At 43.6% G+C, this 18,797-nt stretch overlaps 5 protein-coding genes across 5 annotated transcripts in view; 3 read left to right on the forward strand and 2 right to left on the reverse strand.

Annotated features, from left to right (window-relative positions):
- The first annotated feature begins 5,139 nt into the window (after positions 1–5,139).
- The window catches only part of LOC112412572 (uncharacterized), a 28,316-nt gene continuing 14,658 nt past the window's right edge, over positions 5,140–18,797 (forward strand). Inside the window, exons 1-3 of the mRNA XM_024764313.1 lie at positions 5,140–5,432; positions 6,480–6,827; positions 7,770–7,776. Of these exons, the coding sequence (XP_024620081.1) occupies positions 5,140–5,432; positions 6,480–6,827; positions 7,770–7,776 (648 nt within the window). The remainder of the gene's footprint in view (positions 5,433–6,479; positions 6,828–7,769; positions 7,777–18,797) is intronic.
- H1-5 (H1.5 linker histone, cluster member) lies at positions 9,231–10,017 on the forward strand. The gene has a single exon (XM_024764316.1). The coding sequence runs from the start codon at positions 9,285–9,287 to the stop codon at positions 9,963–9,965; it is 681 nt and encodes a 226-aa protein (XP_024620084.1). The 5' UTR covers positions 9,231–9,284; the 3' UTR covers positions 9,966–10,017.
- LOC112412578 (histone H2A type 1-like) lies at positions 10,533–11,106 on the reverse strand. The gene has a single exon (XM_024764319.1). It carries the CDS (start codon positions 11,104–11,106, stop codon positions 10,714–10,716), a length of 393 nt encoding a protein of 130 aa, XP_024620087.1. The 3' UTR covers positions 10,533–10,713.
- LOC112412584 (histone H2B type 1-L) lies at positions 11,425–11,809 on the forward strand. The gene has a single exon (XM_024764326.1). The coding sequence runs from the start codon at positions 11,425–11,427 to the stop codon at positions 11,803–11,805; it is 381 nt and encodes a 126-aa protein (XP_024620094.1). The 3' UTR covers positions 11,806–11,809.
- LOC112412583 (histone H2B type 1-N) overlaps positions 16,418–18,797 on the reverse strand; it is an 11,561-nt gene continuing 9,181 nt past the window's right edge. The window contains exon 3 of the transcript XR_003005830.1: positions 16,418–16,453. The gene's annotated coding sequence lies outside the window, so the exon portion shown is untranslated. The remainder of the gene's footprint in view (positions 16,454–18,797) is intronic.

Raw genomic sequence — 18,797 nt, forward strand, 5'->3', positions numbered from 1 at the left:
AGGCTACATACACATGCCGTGTTCATTTTGTTAGCTATCTAAAAGGACTTGCTGAACAGCAGCTTATAAGGGCGACAGTGTCTCCAGCAATAAGGTCACCTGGACCCTGAGTAATCAAAGATTTCACTAGAAGGAATCAGTCAGCAAAAGAACTCTCAACCAAGTAAACTGGGATTCAGAGCATAAATACTAGCCAGTCCCTCCCCCACTTCGGATATAGTCGGGGTGCGGAGTTCTGGCTGACTGTTCTGTGATGTATAGGCAGTGCATGGAAGGACAAGCACTTTGCATGCCCTAATCAATTATTAATTTGAACTGTTCAGGGTCCCAGGAGGGGCAGAGTACATCTCGATTAAGCCAGACAATGTTGGTGGTTTGCCCGGGATCTAACAATAGTGGGCAGACTTCTAATGTACTAATTCAGTTTCTTTTATACAACTCCAAAAGGAAAGAATGAATCTGGCTGAAGCTACAGGGTGTTCAAACTAAGCATTTTTGTTCTCATGAGAATTGCATTTCTAGCTGTTTAGTAGTACCACCTGGTAACCCTACGGGATAAAGCTCTGAACTGTTTACTCTTGTTCACACCCATTCCAAGATTTGATACTGTAAAATTAACAAATTAACTGTTTTTTGACAGCTTTCAGGAGCCTCCTAATGCAGATGTGCACGAGGAGCAATCCACAGGTACCGTGCATGCCATCAACATCTGGTGACTTCCCTGAGGCAGAAGCCACAGTGAGCCCGTTTGGGACAGTAATACCCCCCACACCACGTGTGGACTTCCCCGTGTCTCCTTATCCCTTACATGAGGTCACACTTACAAGTATGAAATACTAGCTCCAGGAGCGTAGTCTCCCAACTCTGTGTGAACCTGTTTTAAAAGTCGAATTTTGCCCCTTTTTTCTCACCATATACATATAAGGCCAAAGATTTTTTCGTGTTCACTGTTGTTTCTCCAGAATAGAAAAAGCCTGACACGGGCAGGTGCTCATTAAACTCTAGTTGAATGAATGTATTGCTGATAAGCAACCTTGTAGACACAAGATAGCCTCAGTCACTGAGTGCTTCCCACCTTCTGCATTACACATTTCATCACAGATTCTTTTTGAATTCTATGGGGAGTAGATATAATACTGATGACAACAATTATATAAAGCTTTATAGTTTCCAAAGTATTTTCACATGTCTTTTCATATGTGAACTTGGTAATAGCGCCCCGGGTTTAGATGAGGCACATATTAATCCTTCACTAGCTCTAGAAAAGTCTGTCTTTTCTAAAGGTAGACAAGTATTGGGAGGACAAAGCCAGGAAATCTGTTTGGGATTCTTTCAACAAACCCTGAAAGGGGACAAGATCTGGGTAAGCCTCCAATGACTGTAGGAAAATAAAGGAGAAATCGTTTAAAAAAAAAAAAAAAAAAGAAAGAACTGGGCAGAAAAGCCTGATTTCTTTTAAGTGGAAAGGCAGAAGTTCTCCTCAGCAAGGACATCTGCTGGGATTTGGGAGTCTTTTGAGATCTGAACTTAAGATCTCAGAAGTGTACTATGGGTCAATGAGGACATGTTCTATTTGAAGCATAAATTTGATTGTAGAAAAGGTGGTTTTAGGAAATATCCAAAAATTCTTTGATAATCGTTCCTTCAAAAAATGGAAACTAGGGAATTCCCTGGCGGTCCAGTGATTAGGAGTCCACACTTTCACTGATGAGGGTGTGGGTTCGATCCCTGGTTGGGGAAATAAGATCCCGCAAGCCGCGCAGCGCGGCCAAGAAAAAACAAAAAGGAACCTAATTCTTCTCCCCTTGAATGTGAGCTGGATTTAGAGACTGGTGTGGCATAAAGCCAAAGTGACAATGAGTACTTTGGAGACTAAGTCATAAAAGGTGCTGTGTTTCCTGCTTGCTCTGTCTCAGGTCACTTGCTGGGGATGGGGTGGGGTAGCCCCAGCCGCCATGTTGAGAAGATATTCAGGCAGCCCTGTGGAGAGGCCGGCACGATAAGAAGCTGATGCATTCTCCAACAGTCAGTGGGCAACTACCAACAGCCGTGTGAGTGAGCCATCTCAGGCCCAGTAAAACCTCATGTAACTGCAGCCTCTGCTGACAGCTTGATTTTTCACTTCTTGGGAGACCCTGAACCTGAACCACCAAACTAAACTACTCTCTAATTCCTGACCTTCAGAAACTGTGTGAGATAATACATTTGTTGTTTTAAGCTACTAACTTTTCTGGTAATTCACTACACAATAATAAATAACAGATGCAAGAGAAAAAACAAGAAGAGTTAGGAGTTATCTGACAGACTTCACTGGTCTAATACAAGGGAATAAATAAAATATAGTGGGCACATAAAAAGAAATTCTCTCTTTCTTCTGAGATCAAGAAACAAATAAATGGCAAAAATAAGAGCTGAACCCAAGAATCAGTCCATACCTGGGCACACCTGCGCCAGGATCTCCAACAGCATTTTCTAGCTTTATTTTAAAAAACAACCACCACCAACAACAAACAAATGAGCAAATCCAGAATAACCACCAAAACCAAAGGCAAAAAATCTGAGTACTATTTTAAAGCATGACTTGCAGAGTACCAGTGTCTTAGTCTGCTCAGGCTGCTGTAACAGAATACCATAGACTAGGTGTCTTATAAACAACAGAAATCTCACAGTTCCGGAGACTGGGAAGTCCAAGATCAAGGTGCTGTCAGATTCAGTGTCTGGTAAGAGCCTACTTCCTAATTCATAGATGGCTATTTTCTCAGTGTGGAAGAGACAATGGTGTCTCTTTTATAGAGGCACTAATCGCATTCATGAGGGCCCTCCACTTATGACCTAAGCACCTCCCAATAACCCTACCTCCAAATACCCAATACCCTCACATTAGAGATTAGTTTTCAATATATGAATTCTGGGGGAACAGAAACATTCAGTCTATTGAAACCAGTCTGTTTTTAAAGATTAGAAGCTTAGGAACTGTGTTCTTAGCCTCTGTCCCTGTTGTAAACCCAAGAGGGCGAGGCAGTAGAGGACCCCTACCCCAAAGGACCCACACCTTCATTTTGATTCTTGTTTTCTCAGTATCCAACCCTGCAGATGCTAGTAAGTTGAAGTGAATGAAAGGGAATCAGAGTTTCTGGCAGCTACTGTTTGATATATTTCAGGCATGATAACTAGCTAAATTAGGAGACACTTAGAAGGGACTATAAAGACCACGGTATTATAAGATTTTGGAAACAAGGTAGGACATTATACAAAACAAGGAGGGAGTGTTAGGCATGAAAAGCTGTGTATATTAGAGAATACATTTAGGTTTTGAGAGAGTTTCAGGAGAAAGTAAGGGGGTTCTTAAAGGTTTTTTGCAAATAAAGGTTCTGACTTGGTGAAAGACTAATCTATGTGAAGAAATAAGACTGTATGGAATGGAAGGAAATATTTGAGAGGTTAAGTTCATGGAGTTGAAAAGACTCCAAATGGCTAGTGGTGTTTTGGATTAGTGTGTATGTGTGTTTTGGGACAGGAGAAATGAGAATTAGGAAAGGTACTAGTTACTAGTCAGTAAACTAATTTTGAACGAAGAACAATTAAAGAACAATAAAAGAGAAAAAAATTAAAAACAAAAAAGAAAAGCAAGAGATATAAACACAATCTACCAGCTAATTCCAAAGGTTTAACCAAAACAGAGAAAACAAAATCAAGTGTCAAGAAAATAAACGTGTGGCACATCAAATTGAAAATACAGTAATAATGAAAAGGATTGAGCCCAACACTTGGAACTAAGAACATTAAGAACTGTCAACCAGACAAGTGTGAATCAGTAGCAACCCTCAGAACATTGGAAAGGCAAGTATACCTACCTCATTTATTCATCTGATTGAAGGGGAAAGGAATTCTATGGACTGTAAAGCATTGCCAACATTTCTCTCAGAAAAGAATAGCTCTCCTAATGTGAGAAACAAACAAACAACTCCTAAATATTTATCCCAATTATTCAGCAAGAATTTATCAGGCAATATCATTATTATTTGCTGAGAAAGACAAAAAGGAAGCATTTGAACAGTACTTAATTTAAATAACATTCTCAAACTCAATTTTTTAATTGAATTATATTTGATTTACAATTTTATGTAAGTTTCAGGTGTACAAGGTGATTCAAATATACTTATATATCTATGTACATACAGATATCTATCTTTTTCAGATTCTTTTCCATTATAGGTTATTAAAAGACTCAAACTTTTTAAGCTGAGAAATCTGCAGTTTGTTTCCTCCATGAAGGTGGGAGAAGAGACTTAACAAATTATTTTAGCAAAGAGAATCACACCTTTGGGACACATAGATGTGAATATAAATATTTCCAGGGCAAAGCATTGGCAAGGCAACTGTATTTGTAAATTAAAGGCATGGAGTTTTTGGGTGTACTTGATTTCTCAGTTCAACAAAGGAGAGAAGCGAGGGGGGGAGGGGGCAGGGCAGTAATCCCTGAGAGGCATTTTTACTTGTTCATGGACTCACCAAAGGAAACTACAGGTAAAAGATTACCTTCCTCAAACAGCTTCCTGAAGTGTTTCTAAGTGAGATGAAGAAAATTTGAAAAAGCCAGTACTACCCCCCAAAATGTGGCAGCCAGTGAGGGAAGGGAAAGTAAGGTGATAGGATGAGTAAAGAAAAGGGGAGAGCACCGACGCTGAGAACGACAAAAAACCCCACCTGGAAGCTATCTATAATCAGGCGGCCAGCCGCGAGGTTTCACAAAAGCTCCCAAATGCCTACAATCATCGCTCTTGAGATGCGCCATTCATTCCAGCAGCCACAAGTCGCTAAGAGATGGCAGAAAACAAAACAAAACAAAACAATACGGACAGCAAGCCCTGACCAAACCAAAAGAAAGGTCTTTCAGGGGCGGGCGAGCGCAACACAAAGTAGAAATTAGGCTGAGGGATTTTCATTAGGCGCCGGTTCTGACCAAGTAGTTTAAGCACCGCCCTTTCCAGTTTGCTGAAAACGTGGGCGGGGCTTCGGGTCTGGAACCTCCCTGAAGAGACGCAGCTGGCTTGAGCGGTTCCCAACCAGGTCCGATATACCACTATATAAAACACCGCCTTTTCGAATTGGAGCATCGTGTTCGATTGAATTGCTGAGATGTCTGGTCGCGGTAAGGGTGGGAAGGGTCTGGGGAAAGGCGGAGCTAAGCGCCACCGCAAGGTTCTGCGTGATAACATCCAGGGGATTACCAAGCCGGCTATCCGACGCCTAGCTCGGCGTGGCGGGGTGAAGCGCATCTCCGGCCTCATCTATGAGGAGACCCGTGGGGTGCTAAAGGTGTTTCTGGAGAACGTGATCCGGGATGCTGTTACGTACACTGAGCACGCCAAGCGTAAGACTGTCACTGCTATGGACGTGGTCTACGCGCTCAAGCGCCAGGGACGCACTCTGTACGGCTTTGGCGGTTAGAGTTCCAGGGCATCATGACGTCGCTTAAAGGCCCTTTTGAGGGCCACCCACGAAATCTGTTGAAGAGCTGTAGGCATTAAGGTGCATTTTAAGTATTTTGGAGTAGTTGGGTTGGGGGTGCTAAAAATTTGAAGTTGAGCTTAAGTTGCGCGTTGTCGCAGTCCCCAAGCTCTCGTCAGCCTTTCCACGTACAATGGCAAATTCTCTGATAACTCAGCTTCGTTGCCAGTTTTTACAGAGATTTAGTGTAAGCTCGAGCTCATTTAACCTATGTCGACTGCGCTCGAACTCCCACGTCAAGGGCAAAGTAATGATACAGTATGGCGAGTAATGCCTAAAATACTATCATACCTTTTTTACAGAAAAAGTTGGCCGACCCTCGTTTTAATAAGCTGAGAAGTTCTTAAGCACGCTGAAGTTTGAGACCACTGGCATAGAACATGGCTGGATTTCGACTTTCAATGCCTCTGTTTATCATAAGCTGGTTGGTTCCCTTTTATGTTATTCAGTAAACTATTTGTCAAGAACCCAATCATGACATCTTGTACTGTATTTAAAATAGTGCAAGGCACTTTGAGATTCTCTAGATAACACCTTAAGAATTTTTATGCATCCTGCAGTCTTTTTTTTTTTTTTTTTTGGTGGTACGCGGGCCTCTCACCGCCGCGGAGCACAGGCTCAGGGAGCAGCAGGCCCAGCGGCCACGGCCCGCGGGACCCTCCCGGACCGGGGCACGAACCCGCGCCCCCCGCATCGGCAGGCGGACCCCCAACCACCGCGCCACCAGGGAAGCCCATCCTGCAGTCTTAAAGCCAACAAGATATCTCCTCTGTACATTATCCTAATGACCGAAGTAGAAGCGGGAAAACGCTTCCTTTTCTTTGAGGAATAAGCCTAGAAGCAGTTCTGTGGGCGGGGAAGGGCGGGGAAGGGCGGGGCAGGCGAGGGAGGCAGCAGTCTATTGTCCAATCAAGACGCGAGGGTCCCTATATATATTGGGACGACTGGGTCGTTATTAACGTTAAAAGTAATTATCGCTGCTTGTCCATGGCTCGCACGAAGCAGACCGCTCGCAAGTCCACAGGCGGCAAAGCGCCGCGCAAGCAGCTGGCCACCAAGGCGGCCCGCAAGAGCGCGCCGGCCACGGGCGGCGTGAAGAAGCCGCACCGCTACCGGCCCGGCACGGTGGCCCTGCGCGAGATCCGCCGCTACCAGAAGTCCACGGAGCTGCTGATCCGCAAGCTGCCGTTCCAGCGCCTGGTGCGCGAGATCGCGCAGGACTTCAAGACCGACCTGCGTTTCCAGAGCTCGGCCGTGATGGCGCTGCAGGAGGCGTGCGAGGCCTACCTGGTGGGGCTTTTCGAGGACACCAACTTGTGTGCCATCCACGCCAAGCGCGTCACCATCATGCCCAAGGACATCCAGCTCGCCCGTCGCATCCGCGGGGAAAGAGCTTAAATCTTACTCCGCCTCCTATTAATATACCTCATCGGAAAAGGCTCTTTTCAGAGCCCCTCAACTGTCACCAAAAAGGAACTGTTCATTCTAGAGGATACATGTTATCCCCAAAAGAAAAGTGACAGGAGGGTTTTGATGAAATAGCTATTGTGGGCTCAATTGTTACTGTGTCACTTCAGTGTTTCATATTTGGAGATTAAGCTGCAGACGGAGGTTACTGTATTCTGTGATCCTAGTCAGCCTATTGAGCTGTTTCTGGGGAAGCATACTTAAAGTGATATATAACTATTAAGCCTTTGGCTACACGAAGGGACTGAAGAAAAACTGGCCCATACCTTGTGAAAGTTTATTGGTTTCTGTGGATAATTGTGTAAATGGCAAATGAAGGGTTTTTTTTTGTTTGTTTTTGCCAAGTACCCTAGCTCCTTGACTTCAGAAAATGTTCCTCTTGCCTTCCTGTTGTACAAAGAAATACTGGTCGAGGTTCAAGCCTCACAGCTGCCAATTACTACTAGCTGTATAATCTTTGCCAAATTACTCATCTCTCTGGGACTCACCTAGAACAGCTGTAAAATGTAGCAGACGAATTGGTTTGTAGGGCATGCTTAGATTCATTCCTGGCAGTTAAATGCTCAATAAATGTTAGCTCTCCTTATTATGCTTCTCTCCTGTAAAGCATGACTTCCCCCAACCTCTTCCTAAATTTTCTGAAAGTTTTGTGATTGAAAAAGTGGGAAATACTTGGAACATTTTCTTGTTAAGATCTTTTTAGATCTCGATTTGCATAGTTCTGAAAGGCAGGCCTGTAGCAACACACCATGAACTGTGTCTGTGAGAAGGAATACAAAACAGCAAAAGAGCCAAATAGTAAATATTTTAGGTTTTGCAGGCAACATATAGTCTGTCACAGTTTTTTAAAAATACAATTTAAAAATAGAAAAACTCAGCTCGACGGCCATACAAAAATAGGCCACTGTCTAGATTTGGCCATAGTAGGCTATAGTTTCAACTCCAGGAGCTTCTGAAGAGATGAAGTGTATTGGCCTACAGTTTTTCACAGGGGAGAACTGTTGATTGCATGAGAGATCCTAATCATCACCCCATCCAGGCACAAAATCCTGTCCATGCCTCCCCCTCCCACCTCCCAATAAATAGCAAACTTCATCCTCCATTCCACTTCCTGGTCATTGCCTCAGTTCCCTTGGATGTTAATGTTTTCCTGAATTCTCTTAAACTTCTATAACCTCCAGTCCCTTAAGAGCCAGTCCATACTTATAGTCAGTGGCCAATTATTTCACTGGAAGATACAGGTCTATCTTCACTTAAACACACAAAAATATCCACACTGATGTCCTACAAAAGAGGGTGTTTTGACCGTGTAATTTGTTAAATGTTGATGGAGGTAAGGAGTTTGAGAGCATTGGGAAAAGCACCGTGAAAGAGGGACAAAGTCCCATGCCATCTAAACAGTTCGCGCTTTCGAGGGCTACTGGAAGCCCTTGAATAATTTTTAGCAGGTTTCAGGGTTTTTTCTAAAATACATTATCAGGGTTAAGCATTTTCCTTTGTTCTTATTTTATTGGATTCGCTTAGGAATTAAAGAGAGAAAGCATCTCAATCAAAAACAAACCAAATTTGTTTGAATATAGGTCATTGGATCCTGCAGCCAAAGCAATTTCTATTCCTCCTGGAAGAAGTCACTGGCAACAGAATTTTTCCTAGCGGCAAAATCCCATTCTCTAAAGACAGTGGCACGTGGAAACTCCTTGGGAGGCAGAACCGGTTTTTAAAGTAAGATCTATATGGTTAATTTGGGGCTGTAGGCAACCAGCTGTCCTGTGCCTGTGTTACTTGCCGCAGTTTGAAACAAAGTTTATGGCAAAACCACGGAAACTAGTGTCTTTCCTCTTGCAAAAATCAAAGGCCGAACTTAGGGACAAAACCTTTTAAAAAACGTTCACTTGGTACTCAGTAAAAATTTATTGCAACAATGCAACTAACTAGCTCGATGCCTTACGCCCGATGGACACATATGAAAAGCTGAAGGGATTTTTAAAAATATCTTTCATTAATTGCGCGTGATTCATAAAAACACAAACAAGTATGTGAACATGGAGGCTGTTTTCCTCCTTTGGAGCTTCAAAGAGTCAAATTCTGTACCACTGTTTTTAGCATTTAATCAAATTTTGGGACTAACAAACACAATTTGGGAGTCCAACCACGAGAGCCGGCTGCCTGAGGGCGGTGGATCGGACGCTCCACCAATCACAGGGCAGCACCGGCTTATATAAGCCCCGGGCCCGAGCAAGGTAGCATTGCAAAACTTGCTCTTTGGGTTTTGAATCTCTCTTCTTCTAGCAGTTTCTTCCGTCGCCATGTCGGAAACCGCTCCTGCTGAGACGGCTGCCCCGGCGCCGGTGGAGAAATCTCCTGCCAAGAAGAAGTCTACTAAGAAGTCCGCGAGCGGTGGCGCGGCTAAGCGCAAGGCGACCGGGCCCCCAGTTTCTGAGCTGATCACTAAGGCTGTGGCCGCCTCCAAAGAGCGCAATGGCCTTTCTTTGGCAGCGCTCAAGAAGACCCTGGCAGCTGGCGGCTACGACGTGGAGAAGAACAACAGTCGAATCAAGCTGGGTCTCAAGAGCCTGGTGAGCAAGGGTACCCTTGTGCAGACCAAGGGCACGGGTGCTTCCGGCTCCTTTAAGCTCAATAGGAAGGCGCCCACCGGGGAAGCCAAGCCGAAGGCCAAGAAGGCGGGGGCTGCTAAAGCGAAAAAACCCGCAGGGGCCACCCCTAAGAAGCCCAAGAAGGCTGCGGGAGCAAAGAAAGCAGTGAAGAAGACTCCCAAGAAGGCGAAGAAGCCCGCAGCCGCTGGCGTCAAAAAGGTGGCCAAGAGTCCCAAGAAAACCAAAGCCGCGGCGAAGCCGAAGAAGGCTGCCAAAAGCCCCGCTAAGCCTAAGGCAGTGAAGCCAAAAGCGGCGAAACCCAAAGCTGCCAAGCCTAAGGCAGCAAAACCCAAAGCTGCAAAGGCGAAGAAGACGGCTCCCAAAAAGAAGTAGGATGTTGGCGCTTAAGACGCAAAACCCCAAAGGCTCTTTTCAGAGCCACCCAGAGATCTCTGAAAACAGCTGTGCACTGAGTAACATATTATTCTCAGCCGCCCGCCAAGAAACAATTGCTTGCCCTCTACTTCCAGTAAATGTTTTCACCTTTCCTCCTGCTTGGAACTCAAAGCGGAAAACATACTCTTTTAAAAACACAACAAAGAAAATTTGACCTGCATCCAGGAACCTGCAAAATTGTCCACGGTTTTTTTAAGACATTTTGGTTCCTGGGTGTTTAGCTACAAAGAACTTTTTAAAGTTAAAAAGCCCGCGTCACGTTCAGATAGGTCAACTGTTTCTGTTCGGTTTATGCGCCACCTAATTCACTGCACACATCTTTAATTTGATATTGCAGGAATCAAGGCACAGAGCATAACTTTAGCACTGGCAGAGGTCGTTATACTGCAAATAAGCCGAGAAAGTGTTTTGATTGTCCTCAGGGGATACTTTGATTTTGCATCTTGACACTGCACTCACTTCCTTACCAAAGCTCTTGATATCTTCCTCCTGACATTCCGAGGACATGACTAGGAGTCCGAAAAGTGGCTCAAACTGCTTGCCAAATTAATTGCATGAAGTAATTTCTTTTCCCCAGGCAATAATGACAATGGAATTAAATGAAACTACTGTCCCAGCTCCTCCGCAGAAAAAGTAGGTGGCTCTGAAAAGAGCCTTTGGTTTCGAAGGCGTTGCTCTTGAGGCCTTACTTGCCCTTGGCCTTGTGGTGGCTCTCGGTCTTCTTGGGCAGCAGCACCGCCTGGATGTTGGGCAGAACGCCGCCCTGAGCGATGGTGACTTTGCCCAGCAGCTTGTTGAGCTCCTCGTCGTTGCGGATGGCCAGCTGCAGGTGGCGCGGGATGATGCGCGTCTTCTTGTTGTCGCGGGCCGCGTTGCCCGCCAGCTCCAGGATCTCGGCCGTCAGGTACTCCAACACGGCCGCAAGGTACACCGGCGCGCCGGCCCCGACACGCTCAGCGTAGTTGCCCTTGCGGAGCAGGCGGTGCACTCGGCCCACGGGAAACTGGAGCCCGGCGCGAGAAGAGCGAGTCTTGGCCTTGGCGCGAACTTTGCCGCCTTGCTTGCCACGTCCAGACATAATGCAGTATTTTAAAGCCTACACCAGAAGCAACTAAGGTGAAAGAAGAAAATCGCACATTTTATAGCTGCAGCTGGGCGCGAAAAAGAAGCTATTCCATTGGGTAAAGTAGTAATTCCGTTTTAAAAGAGACGTGTCGGTCCTTTAAATGCGCGTTCTGATTGGACAAAGTTGATAATGACGTCATTAGCAGTGTTCGCCAATCAGACATAGAACTTTACTAAGTGTCATTTGAATATGCAGTTGTAAGTGAAACGGACTCTCCTCGCCCATTGCTCACTCTCTGTTTCTCGAGGATTTTGTTAACGCCACTTCACCATGCCTGAGCTTGCCAAGTCCGCTCCTGCCCCGAAGAAAGGCTCCAAGAAGGCGGTGACCAAGGCTCAGAAGAAAGACGGCAAGAAGCGCAAGCGCAGCCGCAAGGAGAGCTACTCCGTATACGTGTACAAAGTCCTGAAGCAGGTCCACCCGGACACCGGCATCTCGTCCAAGGCCATGGGCATCATGAACTCGTTCGTTAACGACATCTTCGAGCGCATCGCGGGCGAGGCGTCGCGCCTGGCGCATTACAACAAGCGCTCGACCATCACCTCCAGGGAGATCCAGACGGCCGTGCGCTTGCTGCTGCCCGGCGAGCTGGCCAAGCACGCCGTGTCTGAGGGCACCAAGGCTGTCACCAAGTACACCAGCTCCAAGTGAGCCACTGGTTGCAAAGCAGTTGATCAGGTTCTGTCATATCCAAAGGCTCTTTTCAGAGCCATCCACGCTTTCCAAAGAGAACTGGCACTTAGTTTAAACAGCTTTAGAGGTAGACAAAAGCAATATTAATCTGAAGCCTTTAGTAAATGCTGCTTAATTTGTGCAACAAATTAAATTTTGGGTTTGTGGCATTTCAAACAAGATGATCTTGATAACAAGCTGTACATGTTACAGCCATCACCCAAAACGAATTTTATTGTGCTTATTTCACTTACCGTCCAGCTCAGCTTTACTCTGAGGATCAATCTTTAAGTTAGTGGCTAGCAAATTTCAAATGCTCTTTAACTGAACGTTTACTTATCTTACATCATTTTTCAGCAGTCGTACACTTGCCATTCCATGCCCTGACCCTCACCATGCTTTATAAATATCACCTCAAAAAATGAATTAAAGGAAAACAAGCAGGTAGTGTCCCCTTTAGATTTTTCATGTAATTTGATCCTGCTGCATTCTTAAGTTTTAATGTTTCACCCCTTTTGGGAATGACATTTCTGTTCACTATTATTTTTACATGGTCAAATTTTTTAATTGGGAAAAAGAATTTAGAGTATCAGTTTCTTTTCTGAGTCAGCTCCACATTTCATCTCACTTTGTTTCCTCTTTACCTTTTTTCCCCTTGTAATAAGGGGGAAACTCTAAATGAAAAGGCAATCTTTGAGACCTGAAGGATGGCATCTTTCTCCAAGGGGGAAGCGCAATCTCCTGGTGTTTAGGCCCGTATTTCAGAGCTAATTAGGCATTCTCAAGAATCAGTGTGGAAATATAAGTCCCAAGCATGCTACAGACTATCAGATATTAAGATGGTAAAACCCAACATCTTTACTGTTTTTCTAGATATTATTCAATCTTTTCCCATTAAAGGACAGGAGGCCTTGGGCTTCTGGGAATAGAAAGCACAAAATTGGGGCTGAACTTATGAGCTCAGGAACAAAGGAGAGTTAAGCCAAAACTGTAGACAAAAGCCAGTGATTGCCTTCCCTGTAGCCTCAAAAAGGTCACTAGAAACATGCAGAATATTTATGGAGTTTAATATTAGTTCATTTCTTTACTACATCAATTAACATTGAATATGAAATTAGAATTGTTATTGATGTAGTGAAGACATGACTAATATTAGGCCTAGAAAGATCCAGTTATTTCCTGAAATGTACCATATAGCTGTTCTCCATTCTGTTTCTGTTAAGCCCCAGTTCCTCTACCATCTAAATCCTGTCTGTCCTGCAAAGCCAATCTCAAATCTAATCGCCTCTCTGATTATTCCAACTTGCATGTTTTACCTTCTTGAAGTTTCTCCAGAGTTTTTTTCCTTTTTATTTCAAACTCTCCCACACACATACACCCTGTCTATATGCAAACCAGGACCTCCCAGTCTTTCCTATATCTTTATGCCTTTATCTCCATTAGACCTAGGAAATGTGATTTATTTCTAGAGTATTCTTTAGGTATTTAGCATTTTATTTTACAATTTTTTTGGGGGGGGTGCGTACCATGGCCTGTGGGATCTAGATATCCGACCACTGCATTGGAAGCACAGAGTCTTAACCACTGGACCACCAGAGAATTCCCTTATAATTCATTTTTAATCAACATTACCTGTGTCCACTGTTATGATTGGCCCATGGGACCTACACTTGAAATTAGGAGACCAATTCCTAAAACATTTGCCACTTACTTTATGAGGCCAAGATTTTGGCTTCTCTGAAACACAGTTTCCCTATCAGTAAACTGGGCATAACGGCAATTCCTAGTCACATGACTATTGTGAGGATCAGTGAGACTGCTTTGTGAATGTCTAAGAATTATTATGCACATATTTTGTATATATTAAAAAGAAATCTTATACATCTATTTGGCATTTGAAAGGCTTAAGGTCATCTTCATTTATCAAACTGAATCTCAAAGTTCAGCCCGTACAGTGTTTTCTAGTTCATTTTTTCTTTCAATAAATATTTGTTGAGCACATATTATGTCCCACAAACTCTTCTAGGTGCCAGAAATATATCAATGAACTAAACAGAAAGGAAGTCATGCACAGATAGAGTTTATTTTCTAATGTGGGAACAGACACGCACATAACAAAAACAACAATAAAAAAAGAGTGTCAGAAGATAATGAACATTAAACATTTGGGAGGAAAACAAAGCAGAAAAGGAAGATAAAGAATGGGTTTTTTATCTTCCATTTTAAATAACATAATCACAGAATGCTCATCAAGAAGGTGAAATTTTAACAAAGATGAAGAGACGAGGGAGTGGGCCACTGCGGGAAGATTCTTCTAGGCAGAAGGAAGCAGGAACAAGAGACCCCGAATGTATATGTGGGGTAAGGGGGAAATACCTGGTGTTAGACAAGGGACAGCAGGTGGCCAATGTGACTGGGACTGAAGTGGCAAAAATAGCTGGAGGTGGGAAACGGTGCTGGGAATGGGGCCTTCCAGAATGTGTAGGACCTTATATGACAATATAATGGCTTTGGATTTCATTCTTATATGTTTCAAATTCTTAGTACCCGCAGAAAGCTGTAGGTTTTGGGTGATCAGCTGTGACTCTTTTTTTTTTTTTTTTTTGCGGTACGCGGGCCTCTCACTATTGTGGCCTCTCCCGTTGCAGAGCACAGGCTCCGGACGCGCAGGCTCAGCGGCCATGGCTCACGGGCCCAGCCGCTCCGCGGCATGTGGGATCTTCCCGGACCGGGGCACGATCCCGTGTCCCCTGCATCGGCAGGCGGACTCTCAACCACTGCGCCACCAGGGAAGCCCAGCTGTGACTCATTTTGACCCCTGATCCTGGACTTCAAAAGGACAATGGGCATGGTGCTCTGTGTGGAAGTGTCATTTTACTTCTTTGCTGAAACCTCTCAGAGAGGTCAGAGAGAAGGACTACCAGGCCAAGTCAGGGCATCAGGGACCCCAGAGAAGTACCAGACCCTTCCTTACAGATATAGGAACTCCAGGCCTTTTACTCCCAACAGTTACTTTTTGTTCCAGAATAGTCCTCTTCTCCAAAGCCTCCTGAACTGAGCAAATTCCTGTAGAAGAATCATTGATTTTGAATCTGTTTCCAGTTGGGGGTCACCAGGGACCACACAAACAAGAGCCACTGACAAATAATGTTCTTTCAAACATCAAACCCATACCCACCATTTAATACATGTGTCCACTCCTGAATCTTAACCTTTCTCCAACTTCTTTAGTTTTTTCCGGCCTTATTTCCACCCTTGTCTCAAGCCAAGAGAGTGAAATCTCCCATATTTCTTCTCATGGTACATTATCCATGTAACTAGGTAAAAATCAAAGGGCCACTCTCACTTTTACGTTCCTAGTTTCTCACTCCTCTTGTGTCCAGTGGTTCCCAATTTTAATCATGCATCAAACTCGCTGGTAGAACTTTGAAAAAATATATTACTGCAGAGCTTTGCCCCTAGAGATTCTGATTCAATTTATCAGAGGAGGGGCCTGGACATCTGGGGTATTTGAAATTCCCCAGCTAATGCTGATGGCTATGAGGATTGAGAGGAACACTCTTCTGTGCCAACTGTGGGAAGTAGCCTCTAAGATGGCACCCAGTGACCCCTACCTTCTAATATTGGTGCCCTTCCCACATTGCTCCAGCATTACGGTCAACAGGATATGACAGAAGTAATGGTATGTCACTTTCAAGATTCGATAAGAGACTTCCATCTTGATAACTCCCACTCTCTTGGATCACTTGTTCCAGAGGAAGGAAGCCAGCCTTTGTCATGAGTAACCTTATAGAGATATCCACATGGTGAGGTACTGAGGCCTCCAGCCAACAGCATTATAAACAAGCTTTTTCTTGGACTTTAGAAGCTCCAGTCCCAGTCAAGTCTTTAGAATCTAAAGTTTAGATGACCTGACTGCAGCTTTGTGAGAGATCTTGAATCGGACTACCACCTAAGCTGCTCCCAGATTCCTGACCCTAAGAAACTCTATGAGGTAATAAATGTTTGCTGTTTTAAGCTGTTCAATTTTGGAACAATGTGTTACCCAACATATTTAGTTGATAATATACCAACTGAAACCTTAGCAATCCTTTCTTTCAAGGTCAAATCTTGTTATACCTCTTCCAAGAAACTTTCCCAGATTGCCACATTCCAGAATAATATTACTCCCTCCAAATTCCTACAGCAGTTAATATTAAATACAGTTTGATGTAATAATAATAAATATTAATTATATTACATTTTATATATACAATTATATATAAGTAGTGTTATATTAATGCTATAATATATAATTTATATATTTATATAACATATATAGATCTATAATTTATATAGAAGTATAAAATATAACAATAGTGCCATTTTGCCATTTACTGGTTTATGACATTGCTTATTTTATTCAGTATTGTTCAAACTTCAGTTAGTTATTTGAGTTCCACTTTTATGATTTTTTCTGTATCAGGGTGCAATCTATACTATTGTTTACTTAATATTTAAAAAAATATATATTCTTTAGGGGAATTCCCTGGCAGTCCAGTGGTTAGGACTCTGCACTTTCACTGCTGTGGGCCCAGGTTCGATCCCAGGTCGGGGAACTAAGATCCTGCAAGCAGGGCTGCTCAGCCTAAAAAGAAAAAAAAAAAAATGAAATCAATGTATTTTAAAAGACAACCATAGTGGAAAATTCCTGCCTCTGACCATGAACAGAATACAACTATAAAACAATATGTAAATATGTAAATATATGTATATATTATTCAATTTCAGTTATATGCTATTTGCTGTCTACTACTTTGAGTCTGAAACTTGTTCTTTGTTACGAAGTTGAAAGACTGGGGAAGGGGGCAAGGATTAACAAGTGTTTGCAAGGCCTTAAAGATCTGCTAGCACCAAATTAATGCTTTCCCAGTTACTTAATCAGAAAGATTTAGAGAGAGAAGAAAAGAGAATGATATTTTCACTTTCTGTTTCAACATTTTAAACACCAAAGTCCACATACTATTTATGATAATTTTCCATGCCCCCAGTAATACTTAGTACAGATCTGAGAAAATATTGTTTAATTAATGTACTATTTAATTGAGCCACTATTATATGTCTAACTCAGGAAATATAAAGTTATATGACCCAGGGAAGCTCACTTTGTGGTGGAACATTTATTAAATTATACTTATTTTTATTTCTCATATTATTTAATCATTATTTGGTTGAAAGAAAAAAAAATCTATGTAATGTCTTTTTCATAGTAACTTTTATTTGTGCACCTCACCTGGGTCCCAAGAACACACTTGGAAGCAGGGTACATCATCTCATAAAATCCTTCTAAGAAAACTGGGGCCTTATTATTATCTCCATTTTACAGGTAATCAGAAGAATCACAGTGTTAGGCTGCACCCTGTAGGCCTGCAAGTCCTGTAATTGCCCAGCCTTGAGACCAAAAAAAATGCCTGGAGACAGCAACAGAGACATCAATGGTTTATTGAGCAGGGGATCTTACACGTCTGAAGCAAAGTTCTAGAGTGACTCCCCACTCCGTACCAACAGCAGACAGGACATGGCAGCAGTCTTCATGGTGGGGGTTGGGTGGGGCGTGTACCAATTATAGGGGGAACTGATGTCAGGTGAGCTTATCAGTTACCGGGGAAACCAGCAGAGGAGGACATCCCTCACTGTCCCTTTGGTTAACAGCCATCAAGGGGGCAGATATTTCCCTTTAATAACCCAGCATGCTGGAGCCGTTCTGTTCTAAGAATCAGAAAAATTTCTGGTAGGAGCAGGGGCAAACACTTAAGCAGATACTGATAAGCTCTATGATTAAGAGGAAAGGTCAGTCCTGTGAGTAGGGTGAGGTGAAGCAGGGACTGTTCGATCAGGGGATGTACAGAGAGCAAGAGAACAGCCATCTTGTGTGGCCTGATCATACACACAGGCTCACTGAGGTAGTATCCAAGACAACCAGCTGACAAGCATTGGGCAGAACTTCAGTCACAAAAGGTTTTCCAGGGCCTATGTTCCTTCCACCTGTTTAGGCTGCTTTAGAGTAGGTTCTTTATTAATTCAGATTATCAGAATGACCTTCCTTTGGTGCTCTATTTGGTTTTGCTATTTTCAGCATTTTATTCCCGTTCATGTATTTCTCTTGCTTATCTCCAGTACATCTGGAAGTTCTTCATTTCATTTGCTCTAATATTTTGTCATTTGAGGGATTATTGAATGTCAGAGTTTACGTCATGGCTCTTCACTCAAGGATCTGCCCTTAAGCAGTAAACTGTGTGGCACTTACATCTTGCTTTTGGCATATAGGGGAAAAAAATCACAGTAGTTATTGGCTGTCATTTATTAAGTGTGTACTATCTTTGGATACTGTGCATTATCTAATTTATTTTTCCAATCTAATGAGGTAAGTGCTAGTGGTATCTTTGGTCTACAGCTAAAGAGACAGAGGATTGGGATTGTAATATTATCGTAACATATTGGCTGCTTTATTAGTTTGCTAAAGCTGTCATAATAAGGTACCTCAGTCTGAGTGGCTGAAAAAACAGAAATTTGTTTTCTCACTGTTCTGGAGTCTAGAAGTCTGAGATCAAGGTGCCAGCAGGGCTGTTTACTTCTGAGGGCTGTGAGAGAAAGATGGGTTCTAGGCCTCTCTCCTTAGCTTGTAGACGGCCATCTTTCCCCCTCTATCTTCACATGTGTTCCCTCTGTACTTGCATATGTCCAAATTTCCTCTTCTTAAAAGGACACTAGTCGGGGCTTCCCTGGTGGCGCAGTGGTTGGGAGTCCGCCTGCCCATGCAGGGGACACGGGTTTGTGCCCCGGTCCGGGAGGATCCCGCGTGCCGCGGAGCGGCTGGGCCCGTGGGCCGTGGCCGCTGAGCCTGCGCGTCCGGAGCCTGTGCTCCGCAACGGGAGAGGCCACAGCAGTGACAGGCCCGCGTACCGCAAAAAAACAAACAAACAAAAAAAACA

Source organism: Neophocaena asiaeorientalis, unplaced genomic scaffold (assembly GCF_003031525.2).
Source record: "Neophocaena asiaeorientalis asiaeorientalis breed wild unplaced genomic scaffold, Neophocaena_asiaeorientalis_V1.1 scaffold239, whole genome shotgun sequence".
Lineage (NCBI taxonomy): Eukaryota > Metazoa > Chordata > Mammalia > Artiodactyla > Phocoenidae > Neophocaena > Neophocaena asiaeorientalis.